Source organism: Phocoena phocoena, chromosome 18, assembly GCF_963924675.1.
Source record: "Phocoena phocoena chromosome 18, mPhoPho1.1, whole genome shotgun sequence".
Taxonomy (NCBI): Eukaryota; Metazoa; Chordata; class Mammalia; order Artiodactyla; family Phocoenidae; genus Phocoena; species Phocoena phocoena.
This window is the reverse complement of record NC_089236.1, coordinates 71,308,248-71,334,413: the sequence shown is the minus strand read 5'-3', so window position 1 is coordinate 71,334,413 and position 26,166 is coordinate 71,308,248. Positions and strand designations below refer to the sequence as shown.

Here is a 26,166-nt window from a genome sequence, read left to right as displayed (position 1 = left end):
CAAATGCCACATAACCAACTTCTACTGATTTAGATATTATTTGAAGTAACATCTGCCACCAGGATTCACCTGTGTAGAGAGATTTCTCAAATAGTGTAGTGTCTTAGTTCTGGCTACTATAACAAAGTACCATAGACTGGGTGGCTTATAAACAACAGAAATTTATTTCTCAGAGTTCTGGAGGCTGGAAGTCCAAGGTCAGGGTGCCAGCAGGTTAGGGTTCTGGTGAAAGCCCTACTCTGGGATGCAGACTGTTGCCTTCTCCTCAATTGGCAGAAAGAGAGTGAGCTAGGTCTCTGTCCTCTCCCTGTAAGTTCATTAATCTCATTCATGAAGGCTCCACCCTCATGATTTAATTACTTCCTAAAGGCCCCACCTCCAAATATGGTCGCATTGAGGATCAGATTTCAACATAGGAATTTGGGGCAGGGGGAGCAAAATATTCAATCAGTAGCAAATAGTAAGTTCATGGCCATAACTTTCAACCATGAAAATATGTTTCATTTCTTTCAGTGAACAACACTTGTTAAAAGTTCTGTGGCAGTGTATGAGTTGTTCTGATTTTTAACTTTATAATAGAATTCTTCCTGTTTGTATCTTTTATGTGAGTAGAACTAAGTATAGTATCCAGAAAGAGTGATTCATGTTGTCAGATTGCACCGAATATCTTAGGAATCAGCATCCTTTAAACCACTAGTAAGAATTTTTTTAATTAACTTTTCAACAATAATAAAAATTTGCAAACCACAAAATTGAAGGGAACAAAAGCAATATTTAGAAATAAAATTCTTTAATATTTTAAGCTGAGAAGGGAGAAATAAAATGGAATTAAGGCCCCTTTTTATCACAGGTTAAATTATAGACATATGTATAATACCATATATATGTGCAGATATGTATGGTGTATGTGTGTGTATATTTGCACATACACAATATAAGGTATTACTGAGTTGCATTTGCACATCATGTTTAAAATTGGGTTAGACATAGTGAAATCATGCCATTAAATATGTATTCTTCATATATTTAAAATATTGCAAGAGAAAGAAAAAGTTTAGTTTTAATCAATTCCAAAGTAATTTCTTCTTCCTTGATAACAAAATCCCCCTTTTATTTGAGTGGGCCATATGCTCTAATCCAGGAAATTAATAATGCTTGATTTAAGGCTAAAATTTTAGACCCATCATAGCAGCCCCATTTTACTTAACCAGCAGTTATTCTAGGTGTGGGTATATGCCCTTGTTCTGACCAATGAAATAAATAATAAGCTCTGTTAAGGAGCTTCTGAGAAAATATTTCCTTCCTCAAAAAATAGAGACAGCGCTTTTATCCCCCAACCCTCTTCCATGTTAATTGGGATTCTGTTCTATGAAAATGTGATGGTTGGATCTATAGCAATATTTTGTGAGAGAAAATTGCCAACACGTACATTCAACATAGCAGAAAGGAGAGAGAGAGAAAAAATATATATATGTGTGTATTTTCTTGGTGAAATCAGAGGCACTGATCCAAAACTGGAAGCACAAACCCTTAACAGACTTTTCACATGAGAGAGAAGTTCAAATTCTAATATTTAAGCCACTGCAATTTAGATAGTCTGTTCTTTGCTCCTTGTAGCTGCACACATTCTGAAATGATACAGAGACTGACTTCACCAAGTATTTTTAGTTATTCTTATAAGTGCTGATTTTATCATCACTCATTATAATAAGGCTTGTTTGGCTTTTTTACTGCTCTCCTTCTGTACCTTATATAACTGATTAAAGTTTATATTAAACATTTTAAAATTTTATTTACATCAGATTCTAACTATCTTATGTTTACTTCTCTGATTAGCAGTGCATGAGAACATTGAGAAGATAAACATGCTATAAATCTATTTTTCAAATGTTGTTTGTGGGGCTTCCCTGGTGGCGCAGTGGTTGAGAGTCCGCCTGCCGATGCAGGGGACACGGCTTCGTGCCCCGGTCCGGGAAGATCCCACATGCCGCGGAGCGGCTGGGCCCGTGAGCCATGGCCGCTGAGCCTGCGCGTCCGGAGCCTGTGCTCCGCAACGGGAGAGGCCACAGCAGTGAGAGGCCCGCGTACCGCAAAAAAAAAAAAAAATGTTGTTTGTGGTTAGGCAAAAGCAAACGCTTCAGATTTCTACTTTTCTCTTTAATTGTCGATACTTTAATCACAGATTTCATTAGAAATGTGCCTCTGTAACTTTGCTGATAGAATTTGAAGTATATTGATGTGATAAGCAAAATAGTAATAGTAATAGTGGATCGACATGAATACTACATTATCTATATAGATCAAAGTGGAAAACCTTCTCCAGAATCATATCTCCAAATCTCAGATATTCTCAGAGGGATCTGTCCATAGATGGAATTGTTTCTTCTCTTTCTTTCTTTCTTTTTTCTTTTTCTGAGAAGGTTTTTGTATCTCAATATGATTTCTTCTGAAATGAGGGAATCCTATGAAAGCTATACATATTCAGCCAGTCCCAGTGAGAGTCTATCGCAAGGGCTGGCAAACTTAGTCTGTAAAGGGCCAGATGAATGTTTTAGGCTTGTGGGTCACACGGTCTCAATTGCTATACAATCAACTGCTGTTGTAACTCAAAAGTAGCCACAGGCAATATGTAAATTAATGAGCTTGGCTGTGTGACAATAAAACTGTATTTGGCAGGCCTGCTTTGGCCTGGGGACTGTAGTTTGCTCATCACTGATCTAGAGATTCCATTTTTGCTTCCCCATCCTGGGCATGCACGTATTATTCTTGAGCATTGTTTATACATATATCTTCCTTAATGCATAACTGCAAATTATTCGTACCGTGGAATTTATTAAGACATTAATGGGAGAACCTATGCAGATGCTGCAAATCTCTGCCCCTGGACTAAAATCCTCCTCTACCCTGAGTTAGTTATCTTTCTTTTTAATTTTGTAAATGAATAGACTTTATTCTTTTTTAGCAATTTTACGTTGATAGAAAACTTGAGCAGAAAGTAAAGAGAGTTCCCATAAACCCCTTCCCCCCTGCAAAAGTTTCCCTTTTTCTTAACATCTAGCATTAGTGTGGTACAGATATTACAACTGATGAACTGGTATTGGTATACTGTTACTAACCGACCATAGTTTACATTAGTATTTACTCTGTGCTGTGCCGCCTATGGATATTGGCAAATGCAGGACATATACAAGGACATGCACCACTACAGAATCATACAGATGAGCTCACTGCCTTCAAAGTCCTCTGTGTTGCACCTGTCCACTCCTCCCCCTACAGCCCCTGCAAGCCACTGATCTTTTTACTCACTCCGTAATTCTGCCTTTTCAGGAATGTCACAGAGTTGGAATCAGACACTACACAGCCTTTTCAGATTGGCTTCTTCTGCTTAGTAATATGCATTTAAGATAACCCATGGCTTGACAATTTCTTTTTATCACTGAATAATATTCCACTGTATGGATTTTCCACAGTTTGTCTATACATTCATCTGTTGAAAGCCACCTTGGTTGCTCCGAATAGTTGGAAATTACAAATCAAGTCTATGCAGGGCTCTCTGAGGATGCAGATTTCACCTCATTTGGGTAGATAGCAAGGAACGTGATTGCTACATCATACGATAGGTTCTCTTTTTATTTTATTTATTTTTATTTTTTTGATGTGGACCATTGTCAGCGTCTTTATGGAATGTGTTACAATATTGCTTCTGTTTCACGTTTTGGTCTTTTTGGCCGCGAGGCATGTGGGATCTTAGCTCTCCGACCAGGGATCCAACCCGCACCCCCTGCCTTGGAAGGTGAAGTCTTAACCAGTGGCGGCCAGGGAAGTCCCCGGTTATCTTTTAAAACACAATCTCAGCACCTCATCCATTTTCTTGAAAATCTCTGGGGCTCATCTTTGCTGATCAGAAAGTCACAACCCCACGGCATGGCCAGCGTGTATCCCAGCTTCACGTCACCACACGGACCTTAGCTTCCAGCCACGCTGGTCTAAGACTCCTACCTCAAGGGGCTTCTTTATAATTTCTAGAAGGCAGTTCTTTACCTTCCAAGTGGGATGCTTTTTCTCTTTCTTCTTCACCTTCACAAAATCCAATTCACCTTTCAAAAGCAGTTATACTCCAATAAAGATGTTAAAAAAAAAACCCAAAACCTATAGCTAAATAACATCATGTTTCAAAAGCTTGCCCCCTTCCCCAAGGCAGGAATAGCTATTCCCTCTTCTAGACTCTGCCTCTTATGTCTTCAGCACAGCATGGGAAGCTCCGTATCGTGATTGCTAACGTAATATTGATCCCCTCTACTAAAAGGAAATTGAAACTCTTAAACACACACACACACACACACACACACACGCTACTTAAGGGAAACAATTTAAATAAAACATTGTGGAAAATTACCCTCTAAATATTTGAAATAATGTTCTATAAAAGGACATAAAGTACTATGTACACTTATGTTATACACGTAAGCTTTATTTTGCCCAAGAATACAGAACTGCAGTGTTTGACCTTTCAAAAACAGCAATAAACACACACCTCCAGCTCCACAAGCAAAAAGCCTACACACTTTGCTCGACACTCCTTCTCCCTTAGCTGCCAGGTACAATCACAGGGTACTGACTACTTGACCTCCTAAATATTTCCTCAGTCTGCGCTCTTCTCTCCACTCCACTCCACTCCACTGCCAAAGTCTTGCCTGGTATTGCAGTAGACAGACCAGCATTCTTGCATCCAAACTGGCTCTCTTTTCCATTCTTCACACTTTAGCCAGAGTGGTCTTTCCAAATGCCTACCCGATTGTGACATGCTCTGCATAAAAACTTTTAACGTTCGCCCAGTGTTTCTACGGAAAAACCTAAACTCTTAACGTGACTATCTAGTTTGGCACGTGGTTATTAGCACACAGATCTCAACTCCTACTGCTGTCTCCTTCACACTCTGCATTCCAGTTTTGGTCTTCTTTTTGTCCTCCAAATGCTCTGTCTCTGCCTCTGCCCCAGGGCCTTTGCACATGATGTTGCCCTCTGCAGGAATACTCTTCACCCCTCTCTAGGCCTAGTGAACTCATGCTGATGTTTTAGATCTCAGCTCCGATTTGAATTCTGCACCAACTCAGGCTAGGTCAGACATGTTTGTTACGTGTTCTCATGGAAATCATTCCTTTTCTTGTAGGAACTTGTCTTATTTTGTAGTGATATGATCAGTAGTGTAAATAATTGTCTCCTCCCCTCGACTTTATGCCCCAAGAGTACCAACTATATCCTTTTTTTTTTTTTTTCTTGTGGTACGCGGGCCTCTCACTGCCGTGGCCTCTCCCGTTGCGGAGCACAGGCTCCAGACGCACAGGCTCCGCGGCCATGACTCACGGGCCCAGCCGCTCCGCGGCATGTGGGATCTTCCCGGACCGGGGCACGAACTCGTGTCCCCTGCATCGGCAGGCGGACTCTCAACCACTGCGCCACCAGGGAAACCCTATATCATTTTTGCTCATTGTTTATATCTCCAGATCAAGGACAGTCACTGGCAAGTATATAATGTCTAAAATTCATGCATTTATTTAACCAATAAACAATGCATAAATAAACGCATGAATTTTAGATGTTATTAGGTACAGAATAATGGAAACATGTTTCCATGTGTTCGTAGTATTCAAATTTATTATGTAATATCTGGGACAGAATGTTTAGTACTTGTTTAGTATTAGTATTATTTATAATTAATAAATTCTTTCCATTTCACAGTGTCACATTCTCAACCAGCAACCTGAAAGTAAAACCAGTTAATTCATTAATGCCTGTAAAATTTCATAATACAACATGAAAATAATCCAGTGGCAATTAGACAATTAAATCCATGGCAGAATTGAGCTTCATGGTGACAGCTTCACCTGGGTAGAGTCATTTAGCCAATAGGTTGACGTTTTCCTCTCCCCAGTCACTCTTCTTCCCAGGAAGTGTTGCTATTGCCTCTTTTCTTACTTTCCTGACCTTTCTCTTCAGTGTTCCATGTCTGTCCTTTTGTGTTAACCTTTGGAATTATCGAACAGCTTGCAACCAGAATCTGGGAAGTCATGGCCAATGTGTTTCTAGCTAATAAAGCAAAATCAAAGGAAAGCAATCCTCAGGTTATCATTTCAGCACCACGTGGGCTTCCTCTGTATTCCACACGTTCAGTGTTGATGATGATTCCTTTTCTTTTCTTTCTTTTTGTTAGTGTTTCTTTATCAGATACTGACCTCTTTTATCCCAGTAAGATGATTTATTTGATATTCTGGGGGGAAAAATTAAACCTCTTACATTTGGTTCATATTTTCAACATTGTTATTATTAATAATTATTTGCTCAGTAGCAGCAATATGTACATAAAATATCACATGGATAGAAATAAAAACGTCTTAATCCATTCCTTATGAGGACCTATGCTCTCAGAGATGTAAATCATCATCTATGACATGGGATAATGCTGTTCTTCTTCTTGAAGCATTTTTAACAACATTATTAAATCAAACAAAATCTGTGTGAATGGCCTTTGAAAGTCGTAAAGCTCAATACAAATTAATATTATTCAATGAATATGGCATTTTAGGAATATTGTAGAACCTACTTGTACTTCCTTCATTTTTCTATGGAAGCTTGCATTTTATAGGTTGGATAAATGGATAGTTTTGATTATCTATTTGGTTTTGTTTTTGTTTATACAAATAAGTGGTTTTGACTGGGTACGTTTTTATTAGGAAAAATCCACAATGCAAACACACACAAAAAAAACTTTTATGGAAAGTTCTAACTTAAAGTGGAGCTTAAAGAAAAGAAAGTAGAAAAAGCTTGTAGATGCATGTAGAAATAGGCCTAAGGAGAGAAGCATGCAGAGCTATAAAAATAGTTTTAAAACATAGTTCAAAGAGTTAGGCGGAAGAAAAAAACTGATGAAAACAAGCCCATGTTCACTCATAGAATTTGGCAAAGTGAAAGTCACAGTTAAATATTTGGCATTTTTATATTCAGTTTCTCAAGATAACACGGGCCAAAACTTACAAGGAGGTGAAAGAAAACGTTGATAAAGGAAGATAAAGCAACCAGACTCAGTTTGGGTAGGACACGGTAAAATACTGAATTGATCTAACTATAAAAACTAACAAACTTAATGTTTTTGCACAGCAAATTCTGCTCTTGTTTTGGCTAACAAAAAATTCTAGTGCAATATGAATTGAAAATGTTTGCTACTGTATGTGATAATATCTTGGTCTGGTTAAATATAAAAGAGCTGAATATTCTCTGCAGCATTTGTTCCACTCAGGAAATCTTTGTTGCATCACCATTCCCCACTCCCACCATCACCACCACCATTAGTACCCTGATGGCTAAGAACACAGGTTTTTTTGGGTTTTTTCCCCCAAAGCTTTAGAATCCCTTAATTATGCACTCATTTCTTAAATGCTATCTCCCTTGATTTCTTCCTTCTATTTCTGGTATATGAAATGTCTGAGGGACCTAGACCAGGTAGAAGGTCACACCAGATCAAGTCCTAATCCAAACTCAACACTCAAGATACATTAGGGAAATGGAATGAAATGGAAAATAAAGACTAATATGGCTGATAATTTTAAGTAATTTATCCAGTGGATTTAATCATCTTTTCTACTCCTTCCTTGAGGGTCATTCATTGGAGAAGTTTTGTTCTGGAATTATTTTACTTCCCTTGCGGTTGCCCTGCCTGTTGTCAAGCCACATTTCCTGTCTTTGATTCCCTTTTAGAACTATGTATACTGGGCTGACCAGGTATAACCAGTGAGGTCGAGCCGAGGTCAAAACCTCCGACAGCCTAGGATCCATTCCTGCGCTACCACTTACTAGCTGTATAAATTCTCACCAAGATACTTAACTTTAGCATCATGCTTTGTTAAAAGGAATAAGATGAGGTAATTTGTGTAAGGCATTTAGCATTGTGACTGGCTTACATTAATAAAAAATAATAATTGCTCCTAATTCTCACTTTAGTTCTCCTTTAATTAGATTTATAGTCACATCCAACCCTATATATAATAGAGCGATGTTCCCTAGACTGTTTGTGGTGAAGGATAGTATTTTTTCAAATTTTCCAATCTTTTGCAGAGATATACTTTCAGAAAATATAATCACATTAAGTTACTGGAAAATATTTTAAGTACAAAATAAGTCCAGAGTTTTTATTTTTATATTCAACAGTTAGTAAAAATATTTTGTCAAATTGCTATAGAAGTCTATAAGTGTTTTTTGCTCAGTTTTGTACTTGTTTCATTGCAGACCAGAAATAAATAATTTGTAGATAGGTACCAGTTTGTGGATCATGCTTTAGGTATTACTATGATGTGGACTGTGTAGTAGACTTTATTATTTACCTTTTGAATGAGGTAAGTAACCTCATTTCTAAGATGTTCAAATGCTTACTGGTATTATCATGGTTAGTGTGTGTATATATATATATATATATATATATATATATATATATATATATATATAAATTTGGCTTTATGTAATATGTGTGCTGTAACAAAACTACACGTCACTAACTAAATCTGAAAAATCCTTAAAGGATGAAATAATGCCAACGCTCTGACTTCGAGACATTACTAATCTCTGATGAAGCCTCTGACTATTTCTTAGACCAAGAAGCTCTTTGCATATTACAGTATGCAACTGCTATTTTCATGACATTATTCACTCTGATTGTTCAGAAAATTATTAAAAAGTCATGGCAGCACTTCTCCTGGGTTTCATCACATACATCCAGTCTGATTCCTTTCGCATAAAGCACTATCAGTTTTATGTTTCTCTTTTAGGCAAAGTTATATACAATTGACCCTACACATGTTGGAGAAGTCTTCTGTTGAGGCGCTGATGTATGACAAAACACCAGAACACATTTGATCTAAGAGCTCAGTTTTTAATCACGAGACGCCCCACCATGACATCCTCGTCCCATTCCAACCTTTCCCTGGGAAATGTAAGACTGCAGTGAGTTAGAGGGATGGTTGGCAACAGAGGGTAGCCAACTCAGTTTCTGTTTTGTTCAGCGTTTCTTTAATTGATCAATGGGGCAGGGGGGAAAGGAAGGTACAGCTTGGGTAAAGAGGAGAAGAGATTCATTTTGAGTACTCCTATGTATTCTTGTTTCTTGTTTTTTTAAACTCTTTTAATAATATACTTTTTCCCCCTTAACAATTATATCCTAAGACATGTGACACTTTTGCCAAGATGACAGCATATGTCATTCATTACTGTTTTCCATCTGTGTTTGTTTTCATATGTAGTTACATGTAGATAAAGAGCAGCTGTATAAGGTACAGTTTTAACTGAATAATAATTCAGTTGAATTAATTATCTGTATCAGTTATCAATTCCTTCATGACACCATGTAGCAAACAATGAGTGCTGAAGCGGCCTATAGCAGTTAAGTGTATTAATGCTTGTGCATCTGGAGTCATATGGAGATCGGCTAGGTGGCTCTGTAGATGTTGGTAGGACTTGATCACCTGTCTGGAAATAGACTAGTTTAGGTTGGGCAACTTGGCTGTGTTCCACGTGTGTCTCTTCTCCGGCAGGCTAGCCCAGGGGTGCTCTCAGGGCAGTGGATGAGGCTGAGAAGACAAACCCACTTGTACAAGTGCTTGTCAAGCCTCTGCCTCCTTCACCTTAGCTCATAGTGGGAAGACAAGTCACATTACATGCAAGAGAGCTTTGATCCAGGGAGGGTGAAGAATTCAGGCCATTTTTTGCAATTGATCACATATCTAAAAAAGTGCATCTCTTCAATTGAATGATAAGTGAGTAGGAATAGTTAAATTATTCATCTTGATGAAAATAAATGTACTTGGGCAAGTTAGTTAAACCCTCTGGGCTCAGTTTCTTCATTTCTAAAATGGGGATAATAATAGTACCAATCTCACAGGATTATCGTGCGGAAGAATTAGTTGATTAGGTAAATGTGTAGAACAGTGCTTGGTATAGACGTTATGCACAGTTTGACTGTTAGCTGTAGTTATTAGCATTATTACTACCATTATCATCATTATTATTATTTTGAGGCATCACTGTTAAGCACGGACAAATTGTAAGAATAGTATGTGGTTGTATTAATACTTTCTTAAGCATATTTATTTTGTGATTTTTTTGGCTAATATTTATAGCACTGATACCATCTGTTCATGTTACAAGCATTATTATTTTAGGAATTACACATGTCTATATTCTAGAGAAAAGAGATTTAACATTATAGAACTAGTTGGCACATGTTTTAATTATAATCTTAAAGCTTCTTATTTAAAGATATACTGCAAGTACTTTATATTTTTGCTTCCATTTCCATGCTTTAATAAATTTTATACTAATCTTAAGATGGTAGAAAGCTTATGAATAATGCCAATTTATTTGATATTTACTAAAATTTTGTGATCATATATTGATATTAATTTGTTCTGTATGGTAACAGGAACATATACCAATGCTTCCCAAGCTCTCATATGCATACGAATCGCCTGGGGTCTTGTTAAAATGCAAATTTTGATTCTATAGGTCAGCCATGGGGACTGGAAATCTGCATTTCTAACAACTTCCCAGGTGAAGAAGCTGCTACTGATCCCTGAATACCATGTTTTAAGTAGCAATGATATATTTAAGATTATATATGTATGTATAATATATATAAAAATATATATATTTACATTAAATAAATAAAATAATTAAATTACTTAATATGAGTCATTATAACAAATAAAAGTTGTTCTTGCCACAATTGTTTAAAAGCATAATGTCATAAAAAGAAAATACATATTAAATATAACATAATAAATCAAAATATAATATTTAGTAAATGAAATAATATGTCTAAAGATATATATATCACACATCTCTAAATGTCAAATAAGGTCTTTACTGGCAAAACAAAGCCTTCATTTACAATTTTGTTTCCCCAGAAACTAAGTAACAGCTTCTGGTCCTATAAATATAGGGACTTGTGGAGACTGTTTTGTTGGTGGGAATATACTCAAAATCACCGGGTCCTATATCAAATAAAAGCTGCCTCTTAAACATGTAAAAAATTATACTTTTTTTCTCCCTGTGGGCATTAGTCACAGCCTGATACTGTACATATTTGATTATGTAGAATTTCAGATAAATAAAATGCATTAGTCAACTAAATTTTCTACGTTTGAGCGTTAACTACAAATTATTATTTGTTTCAAAATTCATGACTATAAAATCTTCCAGAAGGTCAGAATATTCTTCCCCTTATATGTAATCTTAAGAGTGTTCTGTATTTCTTTTTTAAAAAACTGGGTAGTGTCAGAACAGTATCATTAAAGGATATAATTAATTTTTTTAAATATTTATTTGTTTGTTTGTTTGCTTTGGCTGCACTGGGTCCCAGTTGTGGCAGACTCATAGTTAGAATATAAATTTGTCTGGAATGCTTCTTTTTATGTTTTCCCTTCGAAACGGTGGTGGTGCTGGTACTAGGCAAACCTGTAGATATTAACCAAACATAATTTTCATATAGTTGTAGATAAAAACAAAAGAGATGTAGCAACTAAATGGAATTTGTGGACTACTACGTAGCTAACTACTTTTTACAGGAAGCCCAGGCTCATAACACACCGTAAAGGCTTTTCCAGGGAGGAAACGCTGATGAAAACGCTGATTCAAATTGTATGCATTTGTATACATGAACCTAAGTGCAATCCAAGCTTAATTTGGGAATATTTGAAACTAGATTAACAACCTTAGATCAGAGTTGGCAAAATTTTTTAGCAAAGGACCATACAGTCAATACCACAGTTTTTGCAGGTCATACAATCTCAACAACTCTCCTCTGCACTTTGTAGCATGAATTTGGCCATGGATTGTAGTTTGCCGACCACTGGGTTAGATTCTCAAGGTCACTGTTAGCTATTAGGTTATGATTATGCCGAATTATCTGGGTTTATGGCTTATTGGTTACAAATTATGGAACATGGGTCCTCTATTCTCTCCACCCCTCCTCTCATCCTAAACTGAGAAGCCCTGCTTGGTGCATGCAAATGGCCCATCACAGCATTTTCTTAAACAAAGACATTTCCCTCAGAAGAGGAATTCTGCTGCTACTGTTAGGTAATAAGTACACCACAGATGGTCCTTTCATTTCAAAACCACCACAACATAAAAGGAGATATGAAATTTTTGTTTAATTGTGTTTTTCTATTCTGTTATTTGATGATTTAGTTTGGCAAAGTTACAAACTAATATTTAAGCTTCTGCTGGAACTCAACTGCTGTTGATTTCTGTTGTGATGGTGTTGGTGGCTCTAAGTATAGGCTGGGCAAGAAGAGAAAAAGAGACATCAAACTCCTTATCTATTTCATTTTGGCAGTTTCAAAGAGTTTATATTTGAGCTTAAATTTAAATAAGTCTTCTCATATTATCACTGCCAGTTTTAGAATGTTTCACTGGCACAGTCGTGGTATGACTCAAATAGATAAATACCATCAGTTAGGTTAGGGCTGCGTTGATAAGCCACCTGGGGTTCCTTCTTTCTTTAGTACTTTTCTTGCCACTCTACATTGGAGGTCTCACACTGGGTGCTCAGGGGTCCACCTCAGACCATTGGTCCGTGCTACACTGAAAAACAAGAACAGAGAAATAGCCGCCACCATACAAGGGAGATTTTTATCCAGAAATCTGGATTTTTTACTTCCTTTGAAAAACCAGGAAGAAACTTTGCAGATCTAAGGTTTTTATTTTCCCATGAGAACTGTCATCCTTTCTGCCATTCTGTCCATCCCCTCAGCTCTGAGCCTGAGTAAGGGGCATTTATCCTCACATGGTGCTGTGTTGGGCTGCAGCCTGCAGGCCTGCAAGCCCTGTACTTGCTCAGCTTCTAGACCTAGGAAAGAGCCCGGAGTCAGTGATAGAGAAATCAGTGGTTTAATGGACAGGGGGAATCTTAACACCTCTGAAGCAAGATCCGGGAGCGACACCCCACGGTGTTTGGCAGATGGCAGGCAGGAAGGGCAGCAGTCTTTGCCCCCTGGGGGGAGGGGGAGGTTACCAGTTATAGGGAGAAGTGACATTCGGTTGGCTCATCTGTTACCAGGGAAACTAGCAGAGGGGCATGCCCCTCCCCGCCCCTTTGATAAACTATCAGGGCGTAGATGTTATGATCTAAAGATTAGAACAGTCACTAGCTGGGACAGGGGCAAGTATGTAGGAAGGTCAATCAGGTACGTAGGGTGTAGGTGAAGCAGGCCCTGGTCCAGCGGGGAATGTCCTGAGAGCAGGAAAGCAGGCATCTTGGGGGGCCTGATCATAGAGGCTAGGTGCTCTGATGACGCCAGCCTGCTTCACTCTCGTATCTGCCTGATCAGTACAGGCATTTGAGTTTGTGGCTCCAGCCACAAAGCTGATCTCTGGGGATCTCATCAATTACACTTTTTTTTTTTTTTTTTTTGCGGTACGCGGGCCTCTCACTGTTGTGTCCTCTCCCGTTGCGGAGCACAGGCTCCGGACGCGCAGGCTCAGCGGCCATGGCTCACGGGCCCAGCCACTCCGCGGCATGTGGGATCTTCCCGGACCGGGGCACGAACCCGTGTCCCCTGCATCGGCAGGTGGACTCTCAACCACTGCGCCACCAGGGAAGCCCATCAATTACAATTTTTTCCAATCCTACCTATGGGACTATTCACTCCATCTATCCCTCTAAAGCATATTGTAGGATTCAAACACAAAACTATGACTCTATTAATTGTACAGTTACTATCAAGAGCATTTTTGCTTGGGTTATGTGTGTTATGTTTTCTTTATTTGGTCAAAGTCACGTTTTCCTTGCAAGGAAATACCTTGTAGAAGTTAGTACCAAGAAAACGAAAAGATTTTCTCTCTTTAATAATCTGTATTACATAAAGCCTTTCTCTTTTTGTCTCAGCTACCAGGAAGTTCAGAACTCAATTTAATAATGTGTCATAATTCTGGTGGTATTTCTCTCCTTATTTTGTGCGCCCTTGATTATTAAATTAATTACTACCATGAATACACAACTGCACATGTCCTACAAACAGTTTTCAAGTCCATTTTGCAGGAGATTGGGCTTCAGCACATTAGTACATAATGTGTTACTAAGTTCTCAAACCATCCTCCACAAAGACAACAGCGTATAAAACACTAACCAGACTATATTATCATTCCCTTGCTTATTTGAGAACTCTGCATATCTACCCCTTGCTTATAATAAGAAGTCTAACCTGTTTATCAGAGTGCCCAAGACCCTTTATTACATTTCTGTAACCTAGCACATCATTCTGCACTTTGGTCCTCTCAGAGTCCCAGTAATGGACTAATGATAGTTTTCCAAATGTACCATGGCATTGCCCACATCTTGTCCTTCACAGTACCATTTACCCCACGTATAGTCCCTCTAGGAAGGTAAGTTTACCACAGCAAATATTGCATTGTATAGCATTTTTAAGCACAAAAATTTTAATAAAATTCTTCCAGGAAGAATCCTGTTCATTCTGTATATGTTCATTTTGGTACATCTGAGGCTGAGCCCAACAGTTCATACAAAATTGTTCTCACAGACTAATCATTTAACTAAATTTTGGTTTGCAGAATTGTTGATAGAATTGAAATAACTGATACAGGGTTATTTTTGACTATAAATAATGGAAAACCTTTTTAGAATAAATATCGAGTGCTTACTATATGCCAGGTCCTCTTCTAAATATGTAACGTGTATTGATTCACTCAATTCTCCCAACCACCGTATTACCCTATGATTTTTGTTCCCATTTTAGAGATGAGGAAACTGAAGCCCAGGGATTAAGTAATTTTCCCAAGGACTCACAGCCAGGAAGGAGTGGGGTCAGGGTTGACCCCAGGAGGTCTGTTTCCACAGATGACATTCATAGTCACCCTGTCTCCCATTTGCAGATTGAAAGTCTATTTGTCCCTTACGACAGCAAATAAGTAGTAACCAATCTCAACTTCCATTAGTCCTACCAGTTCTCATGAGAATGATGGGATTATTTTGAACTCCAATATTTCATGAGCAGATTGTATTCTTGAAATGTCTAGAGAAGTCTAGCAGAAAGCATTAGACAATAGTAACTTTGAATGTAGTGTGTATGCGTGTAAGTATGTGTATGCACATTAATTATTTAACCAAGAATAAAGAAGGGTGAAAAAGTACCAGCCAGTCTCCACCATCACAATCACCTGAAGGCAGTGGCTCTCACTGTGGAAGACAGAATCACCTCCCTCTGAAGTTATTGGCACAGCTTGTAGAAAGGGGATGTGTTATTGACTTGCTTGGAGTCTTAAGATGCAAACATTTGATTAAAATGACTTAGTGACAGAGACATACCTAATGACTTCTTCCACGTCAAGGGTCTTCATTCTCATTCATATTCAACTTAGTCAATTTAGAGTAGAGACAATACACTTCTAATTGCTGATGGTAAGGCAAGCAGCATCCTCCATGTTTCATACATTATGGCAGTGGGGATCAATTCAATATAAGGAAGGGTTGATCACCCTATGGACCTGCATTTCCAAAGCTGGAGGCCTTCCTGTCTCGAGATTAAGGTCAGTTTTCAATGGTCCTCTTAATAAGGTAAGGCTCTGGGCAGAGACCTGATATCTTAGTCAGCAGGTGCCAGCTCCTCTCCCCACTGAGTGACTTACTGGGTCAGCCTTTACCATACCCACTCCCAGTTGATTCTAAGACCGGTTTTAACTAGTATTAATAAATAATATGCTTAGCTGCCTTGGCTTGTCTCAATAAAAAGACAAAGGACGTGCCAAAGTCTAATCTGTTTGTCCTAGAAGGTACACGTTCAACCAATATCATATTTATTAGTCTTAGAGCATTCCATTTTATTTTCCTCACTACAAATGTATGAACACAGACCCTTTTATCAGTCTTTCCTCTGAAGCAGGGCCTGGAGACTGACTCACCGAGACTATCATTTATTAGAGAACTAATAGGATATTTGGAGAAATAAAACTTTGCGGAATACCGGAATATTTATTTGGATGGTATCTAATTCAAACCTGAGGTAGCATCATCTCGAAGAAATGAAAGTCTACATAAATTCCTTTGGGAGGGGGCTAAACCTGTCTTCTGGCTGTTTTAATCTCATCAAATTAATAACTGGAACTATCATCTTTGTCATAAAAAGCACCTGCCATTAACAAAACCTGTTCCCCTTGGAAAACAATTTAACTTTCAGTGAATTAAAGTTATGGGGCACTCTCAAGAAATTGCATCCTGCAATTAACACTCTCATGGGAAATACTGAAAGAACATTTCTACAGACAATAATGTCACATTCCTTATTATGGCTAACATAACTTTAACTCTTAAAGGTTTAAAATTTTTAGACCCTAAAGGATATGTTTTTCAGAATGTGTATAGAAAATAACTTTTTTAAAAGAAAAACAAAAGTTACTATTTTCTGTAGTCATAAAAATCTATTAAGGTAAAAAAAAATTAACTACCTGATATTTTTAAAAAGATAATGACAATAAAGCTCTGTTTTGCATCTGTATTTCATAAATATGGAAGAGCGCAGTGTTGAGCCTGTTTAAAATAGCCACAAAAACTAGTTAAGTGACTTCCGTGGTCTGTAACTAGGAAGGCTGAATTTTAAAATTATTTTTCACAGAGGTCTATCTGAAATGCCTTTGTAGGTTAAATTTTAGAAGTCTGTAAAGCTCATCTATGAATATTTGTGTTATTAATGATAATCCTAAGGTAGCAAGCTTTGTGTTATTCATCAGTCAGTGTAGATAATGGCTTTGAGAGTCATGTTAACTCATTGTACTCGTTCCAAAATTTCTTTTTTTTTTTGGCTGCGTTGGGTCTTCATTGCTGCGCTCGGGCTTTCTCTAGTTGCAGCGAGTGGGGTCTTCTCCTTGTTGTGGTGTTCGGGCTTCTCATTGCAGTGGCTTCTCTTGTTGCAGAGCACGGGCTGTAGGCGCGTGGGCTTCAGTAGTTGTGGCACGTGGGCTCACAGGCTCTAGAGCGCAGGCTCAGTAGTTGTAGCGCACGGGCTTTGTTGCTCCGCAGCATGTGGGATCTTCCCGGACCAGGGATCAAACCCACGTCCCCTGCATTGGCAGGTGGATTCTTAACCACTGTGCCACCAGGGAAGCCCTCCAAAAATTTTACTCAGGGCAGCTGTTGATGATTCTCTTCAAGAGTTCCAGGGGGACTCTGAACCATGGATTAGGTCGTGATTTTCAGCTCCTGTCACTGTGACCAGCTAACATGACACCTGGCCTCTGCTCCAGGGGCTAGTTTGTATGCCAGCTGATTGTCAGGGGCTTAGTTTGAGGTGTCAGCTTGTCTCTTTGTAGGTAAAATGTATCACCCTGTAATATCAGTGACCTAGTGAACAACTGGCAACAGGGTATCATGTAATTATTCCTATGGAAATATTGAAAGTAGGCTATACCGTACACGTATATTTTATTTTGTTTAGTTTGTTGTGAATACAGGATGCTACTTTATCCTGTTGTTTCTGTTTATACTCTGGTTGAATTGTATTCTGTTCAACTGAAATTTTTTTGAGTTTGCTCCTGTATTCTAATTTCTAATTAAAGGACATCCATACTTTTGCCTATACACACACACACACACACACACACACACACACACACGTATATGTGTGTATATATATATTCCCGAAAGTAGCAACTTCTTCTCTATTCATTGTATGTTGATAAATGTATATGGACAATTAATACCCGCAGGAAGAGGTACATCTGGCCATCCCTGCCCAAGGGCTGACGCGTTGGCCATCGTGGGCAAGTTTACGGAAGAAGGAAGAGGAAGCATGAGGAAGCGCCCGTTCCTTCCTCTAACTTTCATTTCTTCCTTTTTTCTCAACAGGAACTTTTTACCCCTGAATGCAAGTTTAAAGAATCTGTTTTTGAAAACTATTATGTAATCTACTCATCCATGCTGTACAGACAACAGGAATCTGGTAGAGCCTGGTTTTTGGGATTGAACAAGGAAGGCCAAGTTATGAAAGGAAACAGAGTAAAGAAAACCAAGGCAGCAGCTCATTTTCTACCCAAGCCATTGGAAGGTGAGTGTTATGGGTGTTTTATCCTTATCAGATTTATCACACATTTATCTTTCACACTGATGACTCTACCATGGCCACAGGGAGCCCTCATGGAACGCTGGAAATGTTATCTTGATCTCAGTGGCGATTCACGGGTGTTTTCATAAGCTGTGCATCTAAGATATGTACACTTTACTGTATATATGTGTGTATATTATGTATGTATATATATATATATACATACGCATATATTCCATTAATTTAAATGTGTCTGTACTCATTTCTCATGTCTCAGATCCTCACTACCCCAACCTCTCTAGCCCCTAAATAATTTTAATTAATTTAAGAAATTTAAAATCTGCAATGACATTATAAAGCTGTGACTATGACAGTAGGTATACTAGAAAAACTAAGTTTTGAGTATTATGGAATGTTTGAGTATTTGCCCATTTTGCTGTTATCTAGCTGAAAGTAACCACATATTTGTGAATTAGTATAATTACAGGAAATATAAAGAGTTAATAAGTTGGCCTTTAAAGAACTTGTTGATATTAGATATCTCCCTTCCAAGCTGCATAATTGTTTAGTAAATTCAAATGTGGCTTGACCTTCTTTTACACTCAGCTGTAAACAATGAAGCCTTCAGATTTACTTTGATTGGATTTCTGGAGAGGAGGCTACAAAATTTTAATTAATCAGAAACATCTGCACATTTCTCATTAAGGATTCTACCGGAATTTTATCTATGTAACATTTGCTTGGGAACTACTAAAAGAAACTGATATTGAGGCTTTTCAAAAGTGTTTTTCTATTCAAATGCTTTTGTTTACCTTTTGCAGAAAATCAGACCTGCAATAACTAAGTAAACGTTTGAAGCCAGCTTACACGGTTCGATTTTTCTTTTTGTTTCTTATTCCTACAGGAAAGCATTAGCCATCAAGAGAAACGCATATTGGTTTTATAATCCATATTGTCTTTATAGGAATAAGATAATTTGAAATATTGCAAGTTAATTATCTGTGGATATATAATTCAGCTTTCAGTTTGCCTAGGTTTGGAAAGCCAGTCTTGTTGGTTAATACCATCTTTATAATGTCAGTGATATTGACTATATCACTCTTAACTAAATTTGCCTCTACAACGAGTCATTGAAACGCAAACAGTTAGCCACCAGGGCCTATCTAGGAAAGGAAAAATTATTTCAGTCTGAAATATGAGTGAATTATTCTCATTCTAGGACAGATCATAAGGAAAATGAGAATAAAAATAAGAAATTAGAGGGTTTCTCTGTTCTTCCAAAATAACGTATCCATGATTTGGCTTTACCACTTCAAGTGAACTTCGAGACCGTCAGATATTCAAATGCGAGTGAAAAAAATTTAAAAACTAAGTCCATAGCAACTCTACAAAAATCAGGCAAAATCTGGAAACCAGCTATTTAGTATATCCAGCAGGAAATATCTGAGACCCTAAAGATACGGGGTAGTAATATAACTCTGCATTTTATTAATACACTGAACTGTTGTGTGTATATGTGTTTGTTGTGTGTTTATGTATACATGAAGAAGAGAGAAATAGAATTTTCAAAAAACTAGCAGACAGAAGTACTCTAAAGACAAGGGGATATTATAAAGACAGGTTATCACATAGTGTAATTGATAAGGAAAATGAATTTCAAACTTTCAAAACCCATACAGGATGTAAATTATATCATTGGAATTGTTAGGGCAAATTAGATTCTTGATGAATTATTGGTGCTCTGGAGCCTTCATATTTCTTACACAGCTTCACTGCATAGACGATCAAGATTAGCACTCTGATGCTGTTGTCGCCTAACTAAATGCCTAGTGGGAGTGAGGGACTGGAAAGTATGTCAAGGATATGGATTAATCTCTTAATCCTTTTCACTTGCTAAGTCCTTTATTATAGGTCTGATACGCATGTGCTTTCAAGTCTGTGTGCTGCTGAAAGGTCTCACGCTGCATTTGCAAAAGGTGAAATCCTACCACCTTGAACATGGAGAATGCATGTAGTGGTTCCTCCTAACAAAGCTTAAGTTCTCTTCGTAAAATATAGGCTTTCAAAACCCTAAAAAGCAGGTTGGGCAGCTCTAATTCGCTTCTTTCTGATGGCAGATGATTTTAACTCAGTTTTCCCCAAGCATCAGTCACCCTGAAATCTCCTTTCCCAGGATTCCCTGGAATCACTTGCAGAAAAGCCACATGAACTATTGTGATTAATGATATCACCAGATCAATTCCCCAGAGCTTCCTCAGACGTCATTCCCACTTGCCCTCTTGCCATTCTGTACTTCTGCCTTATATGACATCAATTACAGATTTTCATGATTATACCTGAAAATGAGGCATAAAAAATATAAAACACCCCACACTTGCCTTCAATTATTTAAGGGTCTCTTTGCATGATTTCGGGAGAGGAAATCTAAACAATGATCTCTGGAAGACCCTGGCTTAAGGAAAGTGAATTGTCTGTATTGCTTTTATGGCTTTGAAGCTGGGAGTAGTGTGGTTATGTTGCCTTTGAAGCACTTGAGAGAAAAATTATTTAATGACCTAGGGGTGTAAATACCTAGAATGGAAAAGATGAGAATGAGTTCCACGTGTTGACAGCGTGCAGTGGAAGGAAAGTCTTTTTCTCGCTGAACAAAGAGAATTAGGTTATATGCTTGCCGTTCTCACATAGTCCCTGTGGGTATGTGTGTGTGTGTGGCCACATCCCCCATTTAAACCTTCTCTCCTAGACAAAAATGCACGTGCCCCCAGGTGCGTATTTTGGATACACAAACCAGAAAATGCAAAGGAAGTAATATTTTCTGTTTTGGGGCCGGATTTTACTGCTTTAAAACAGGAATTCCCTCTTGATGGGGTTACTTGACTTCAGGGAAAACGGGACTGGGCCAACGGCTGAGGTCTGTGTGTGAAGCTAACCAGGTAACATCTCCTTTTCCTCCTGCCCTCCCCGTCACTAGTTGCCATGTACCGAGAACCATCTTTGCATGACGTCGGAGAAACAGTCCCAAAAGCCGGGGTGACGCCGAGTAAAAGCACAAGCGCGTCTGCAATCATGAATGGAGGCAAACCAGTCAACAAAAGTAAGACGACATAGCCAGATCCTCACAGGTGTTGTGACTGACTCGCCCTGAGCACCGTTGAGTGATTTATCCTGGCCACACCCTCCTGTTCCGGGGCCCAGGAGCAGCTGGCAGTAAGCAGACGCTTACTTCCCGCTGGCTCGAACTTCTTGGTTGCAAGTGGATAAATCTCAACGTGTTGTGCCCTCACAACAAGAAGACACCTGGATAACCAGCTCAACTCGGACCATGGAATGCCCTACCAGATATGGAATGCCTTTTTAATATCTTTTCTGTGACTGTGACACTTCACGTGAATGACCTACTTCACAAGTCCACTCGATACCTTGCCTGCTGACAGCTACCCATATTCCTTTTTGAGTCCCGTTTCGGCGAATTCCATGTGTTTAAGTTCGATTTTGTAGCACACAGATACTCTTGAGTAATTTCTAGTTAGATGCTGTAAACCTGTGCTATTATGGAGTTCTCTTCTTCCCGTTTTTACAGGGCTGCTGGCTCCACTGTCTGTGACCTTTTGCAGGGATTGTGTTCCTCTCAATCGTAACTTGTAGTGGTTGGCTTAGTTTGGAGAGCGATCAGGGAAACAGAAAGCCTTCTAAACCTATTATGACACATTGCATCTATAAAGAGTGTTGTCTCTGGCTCACACTACTGATGAAACACACATATATGCTCTGTCCAGTAGCAGATACTGTGCTCCCGAGGCCGCGTGGCCGGGCTGAGAGATGGGGTCAAACGCAGTCATGGGAAGTGCTCTATGATCTGGGTTTGACATCCCCCTTAGTTTCTTTGTGTGTGTGTGTGTTTTATACATATCACAAGCTTACTGGTAATGGTAACATTTGCCTTGCCCAGCGAGCAAGACCCACTGGTTTTTGAGAAAGTGGGTCCAAAGAACTCTGTAGGCCTTGTAGGCCTGATTAAGGTTCATTTTCATCTATGAATCCTCATTATTTGGAAAAAAGGAAAAAAACAATCAACAATTACAACCTACAAGAATTGCGCTACCTAAATCCATTTCAGATAGAATCCTTCCTGTTTTTAATGAACCAAACTTAATGCCACCCCTGGTCTGGGCTGCATTCCACTCACACTCAGCAGAGCATGGGCAAGGCGGCTGTTGTGTTCTTTTCTGCAGCAGCAATGCAAACGTTAGTTATAAATTAGACTTTAATATTTTGGGTGTTTAACAAGTTTTTAAACTGGACATATTAGGAAAAACATATTTTTTTTAGCTCAGCATGCTGAGTCAGGTACTGTGTAATTCACCAGTCCATACCTGTAATTCACCAGTCCATACCTGTAATTCACCAGTCCATACCTGTAATTCACCAGTCCATACCTCTGACTCAGCTTCTCAGGCCCCTGTGGCCCAATGGCTGAGTTAGAGGTGCCTTGCCATGATCTCAGAATGCAGTCTGTTGAATTATTCTAGATTAAAAACTAAAGACAAACCAACACATTCAAACATCAGGTTTTCGGTCCATCTGATTTTTTTTTTTTTTTTGCTGTTCTTTGATTTTGCTTAACTTCCTTTGGAATTTAATACTGAATTCTGAGGTTAGGAAGACAACGACTAAGAAAGTAAGTCCATGAATAGTTGACTCCACAGTGAAGAAACCATGCAAAATGTTCAATATTGGATATAAAGAGTTTCAAAATGTTTGATACTAAGCTGTTTGGAAATATATTTGTTAACTCTGTGTCTACTTAATAAATTTCAATGTTTCCTGCTCAGAAGAGTTAACTGAGACCAAACTGAACCTCATTTATAGAAAACTATACATGGGATCAATGTACTGGCCTCTTGTTATTATTTCCATGTGGAAGGATGACCCAGTCGCCATTTTCTCCCATCTGCATTGTATTTACTGGGAAATTATTTTGTCACTGCTTTCCTAAGTCTCCATGACAGCCCTTGCCCAGCATTTAAAAAGTTTGGCCTGCTTAGCTGATTAAAGATTTACTATCAATTTAACTGTTTATGCTTATTTCATTTTCGTATTGAATTCCACTTTAATAAATAAAATGTTAGCATAACGTTTGAGTAGATTTATTGTGGATAGTGCTAAAGTACAAATACAACAAAATGCTTCTTCTGACCTCTCTTGATTTCTTGTTATACCACTTTAAAGCCTATTATTTTTAACAGGCTAAGTTAAAATACATTAGATGAATTTCATTAACCAATTGTTTAGGGAAGACATATATTCCATAATATGTGGCAACTTGAAATTCCAATTAGATGGACTTACCCTACCGCGCACAGGCACACACACACATCAAACAACCCCACCTACATGTTTTTGGTAATCAGCCCTACTTGCTGGTTTCTTTTTCCCCTGTAAGCTTGTTTATTGGTTAAAATTATGACAAGATTTATTTTTGTAAGTGACTGAGATTTCAGTAAATGTGTATCTCTGTTTTGTTTTTTACATGAGTTATCGATAAGGGCATTTATCCCTATGAATGGATGTCAAAGTACTTTCTTCTAATATATGTTTAGACGTATTGCAGAGGGGGTCCTTGTTATTTGTGATTTAGTTAGATCATTTCCTCTGTGTCTGGTCTGACCTGTTGCATGGAACGAGGACAGCACTGATGAACTGCATGTTGTAGGACCTGTGTATCAAGAACCATTGGTGTGTATTAATCTACATACAAAGAGTTTGTCTGCATTGTACAGTTTCTGTGTTGAATATCATTTGTTGTATTCATAAATACAACATATTGAATAAAATATTTATATGACGGCATATTCAAAAACATTGAACAACTTTATGTAATGAAATGGCATTGCATCACCCACAGATATAGAGAAATGTCATGTAAATAAGTTTGGTAAACTCACTTTCCCCCTTTACCATGCCAAAGAAAATTTTAGCTCTTTGATGATACCTCTCTTGCTATTTTTCCAGGCTAAGACTCCACCATTTTCTCCCCTCAAAAATTGTTTGCTGTTTTAAGTAAGTGCAATCTGTCACCTTTGGTGTTCTGTACAGTAAATCTGATGGAATTCATTTGTATTTAGAGACCACCACGTGTTCTGTACCTCTATGTACATATGTCGATCTTATCAACTCTTTCCAATATCACATTCCTTTTGCATCCATATCTGGTGTGAGAGGGTTATGTCTACTGATTTGTTATGGTAGCTGTTTCACTCATCCCTCAACAATGCTCTGGAATGTTCATTGTTCTGATATTTCAGGTGACATCATTTTATTTTCCTGTAAGTTTGCTTTCTAAAATACTTTGCTACAACTTTACTTGGAAAAATTATAGAAGAGGTGCAAATGGTTCAGCCTATATAAAGAGTAAAATGGAACTGAGCATCATGTCATTACAAATCTTGGAGAATTTAGAGATTCGTGCTCTAAATGTTCCCTTGCCCTGAGTGTTTGGGGTAAGGGCCGGCTTCAAGATGGGCCCACAAGACTCCTGCTGCAGTCCGTCTAATTGTTTACCTCTTGGAGAGTAAGAAGAGTTCTTTATCACACCTGGCCAGTTGCTTAATGAATGCCTAAAGCACTACAACAGTCCGCTGTTTTCAGGATGACCAACATCAGATTTGGTTCTTTTTTAAAAAACAACAAGAAAAAACTTCTCTCTTTTTAAGTTAGACATGTATCACTTCATTTAAAGTTTTCTCTCTAATATTAGAGTGAGAATTAACATTTGAAGGAGAGACCAGATTGACTAAGAAATCCATTTTAGAAGGAATTGAAAATCATTAAAAATTACTTTCAATGTTATTTCAGAACAAGACTATACCCAGGGCAAGCTTTTAAGCTAAACGCAGGCATATCAAACTCCAGGTGTGAAGAGTATTACTTTGGAGTGAAATACATTTCATAGTGTAGCTCTCTTAGCTTACAAAGTGGCACACAGGGCCTGCTGACTCTCTCAAATACTGAGTAGGGTTTCAAAGGTTTGATAGTGAATCTGCAAACAAAGACTGAGTTATGTTTTTGTTTTTACCTGGTTTTCTCTATCATTTGGTCTAATTCCCACGTTGTGTTTGCATTTGAGGTCGTGGAGGCCATTCCTTCCAATGCGCGGTAGGAAATCTAGATTAGCTCAGAGTCCAGGAAGACAACAGGATATAGTGATTCTCTTAGATCTTAGGACATTAGTAGAATCTTATTAAAAAGTGCTTTATGGAAGAATTCCTCAGTGATGGTTAGCCGAGCAAGCAGGGTTGGTGCCAACACCATCTGCAAACTTGTCGCGTCTTTCCCAGTTAACGTTAATCCCACCATAACTGCCGACCAACCTGAACAAGCCAACAAAATTTGCATATTTTCCCTCCACCTATTACAAGTTTGTTCTTGCCCTGCCTTTTATTTGAAGAGGGAGTTTTAATCTTAGTAATGGAATCAAAAGTCAAAGTACAAAATAACATTTAAGAAGGGTAGAATCTGTCTTTACATGTAACTATGTTTATTTTTCTCCAACTTAAACATGTAAATTAAATCACTTCTTAATAGATCTATTGACGTTTCATTGCTAGAGACAAAACCACACATAAAAACACGCACAAGAAGTGTTATAGCAGACAGAAAGAGGTAAAAAGAAAATATTTCTGTTTTAAAAGAAAAATATTCATTAGAGTTTAGGTACCATGTGACTTATGCTATAATTCAGCTTTGGTTCAATAATTCATGGCTAAATGAACCACAGAATATAGGTGACTATAATAGATTTTGTCAAAAAATTTGGACAAATCACATTCTGAAATTTATAATAAAGTAATTTCTCCATATTTAAACTTCTTAAAAAGCATAAATGCTGAGGACATTTTTCTTACATGAAAATATAAAAAGAGCAGCATTCTTGTTGCAGGGATAACAAATATAGAGAATGATAAGAAAAATAAGACACACCTAGGGTAACGTGATGAGACAGGAAACTAAGGGCCGTACCAGTAGAGCAGGATGGCAAACTACTGCTCAGCTGCAAGCCAGATACAGC

At 38.1% G+C, this 26,166-nt stretch overlaps 1 protein-coding gene across 3 annotated transcripts in view; it reads left to right on the top strand.

Moving 5' to 3' along the window:
- Positions 1-21,206, top strand: part of FGF14 (fibroblast growth factor 14) — a 626,343-nt gene extending 605,137 nt beyond the window's left edge. For all 3 annotated transcript variants that reach the window (XM_065895967.1, XM_065895965.1, XM_065895966.1), the window contains 2 exons: positions 17,903-18,101; positions 21,070-21,206. In XM_065895967.1, the coding sequence (XP_065752039.1) occupies positions 17,903-18,101; positions 21,070-21,206 (336 nt within the window). The remainder of the gene's footprint in view (positions 1-17,902; positions 18,102-21,069) is intronic.
- Positions 21,207-26,166: the final 4,960 nt, after the last annotated feature.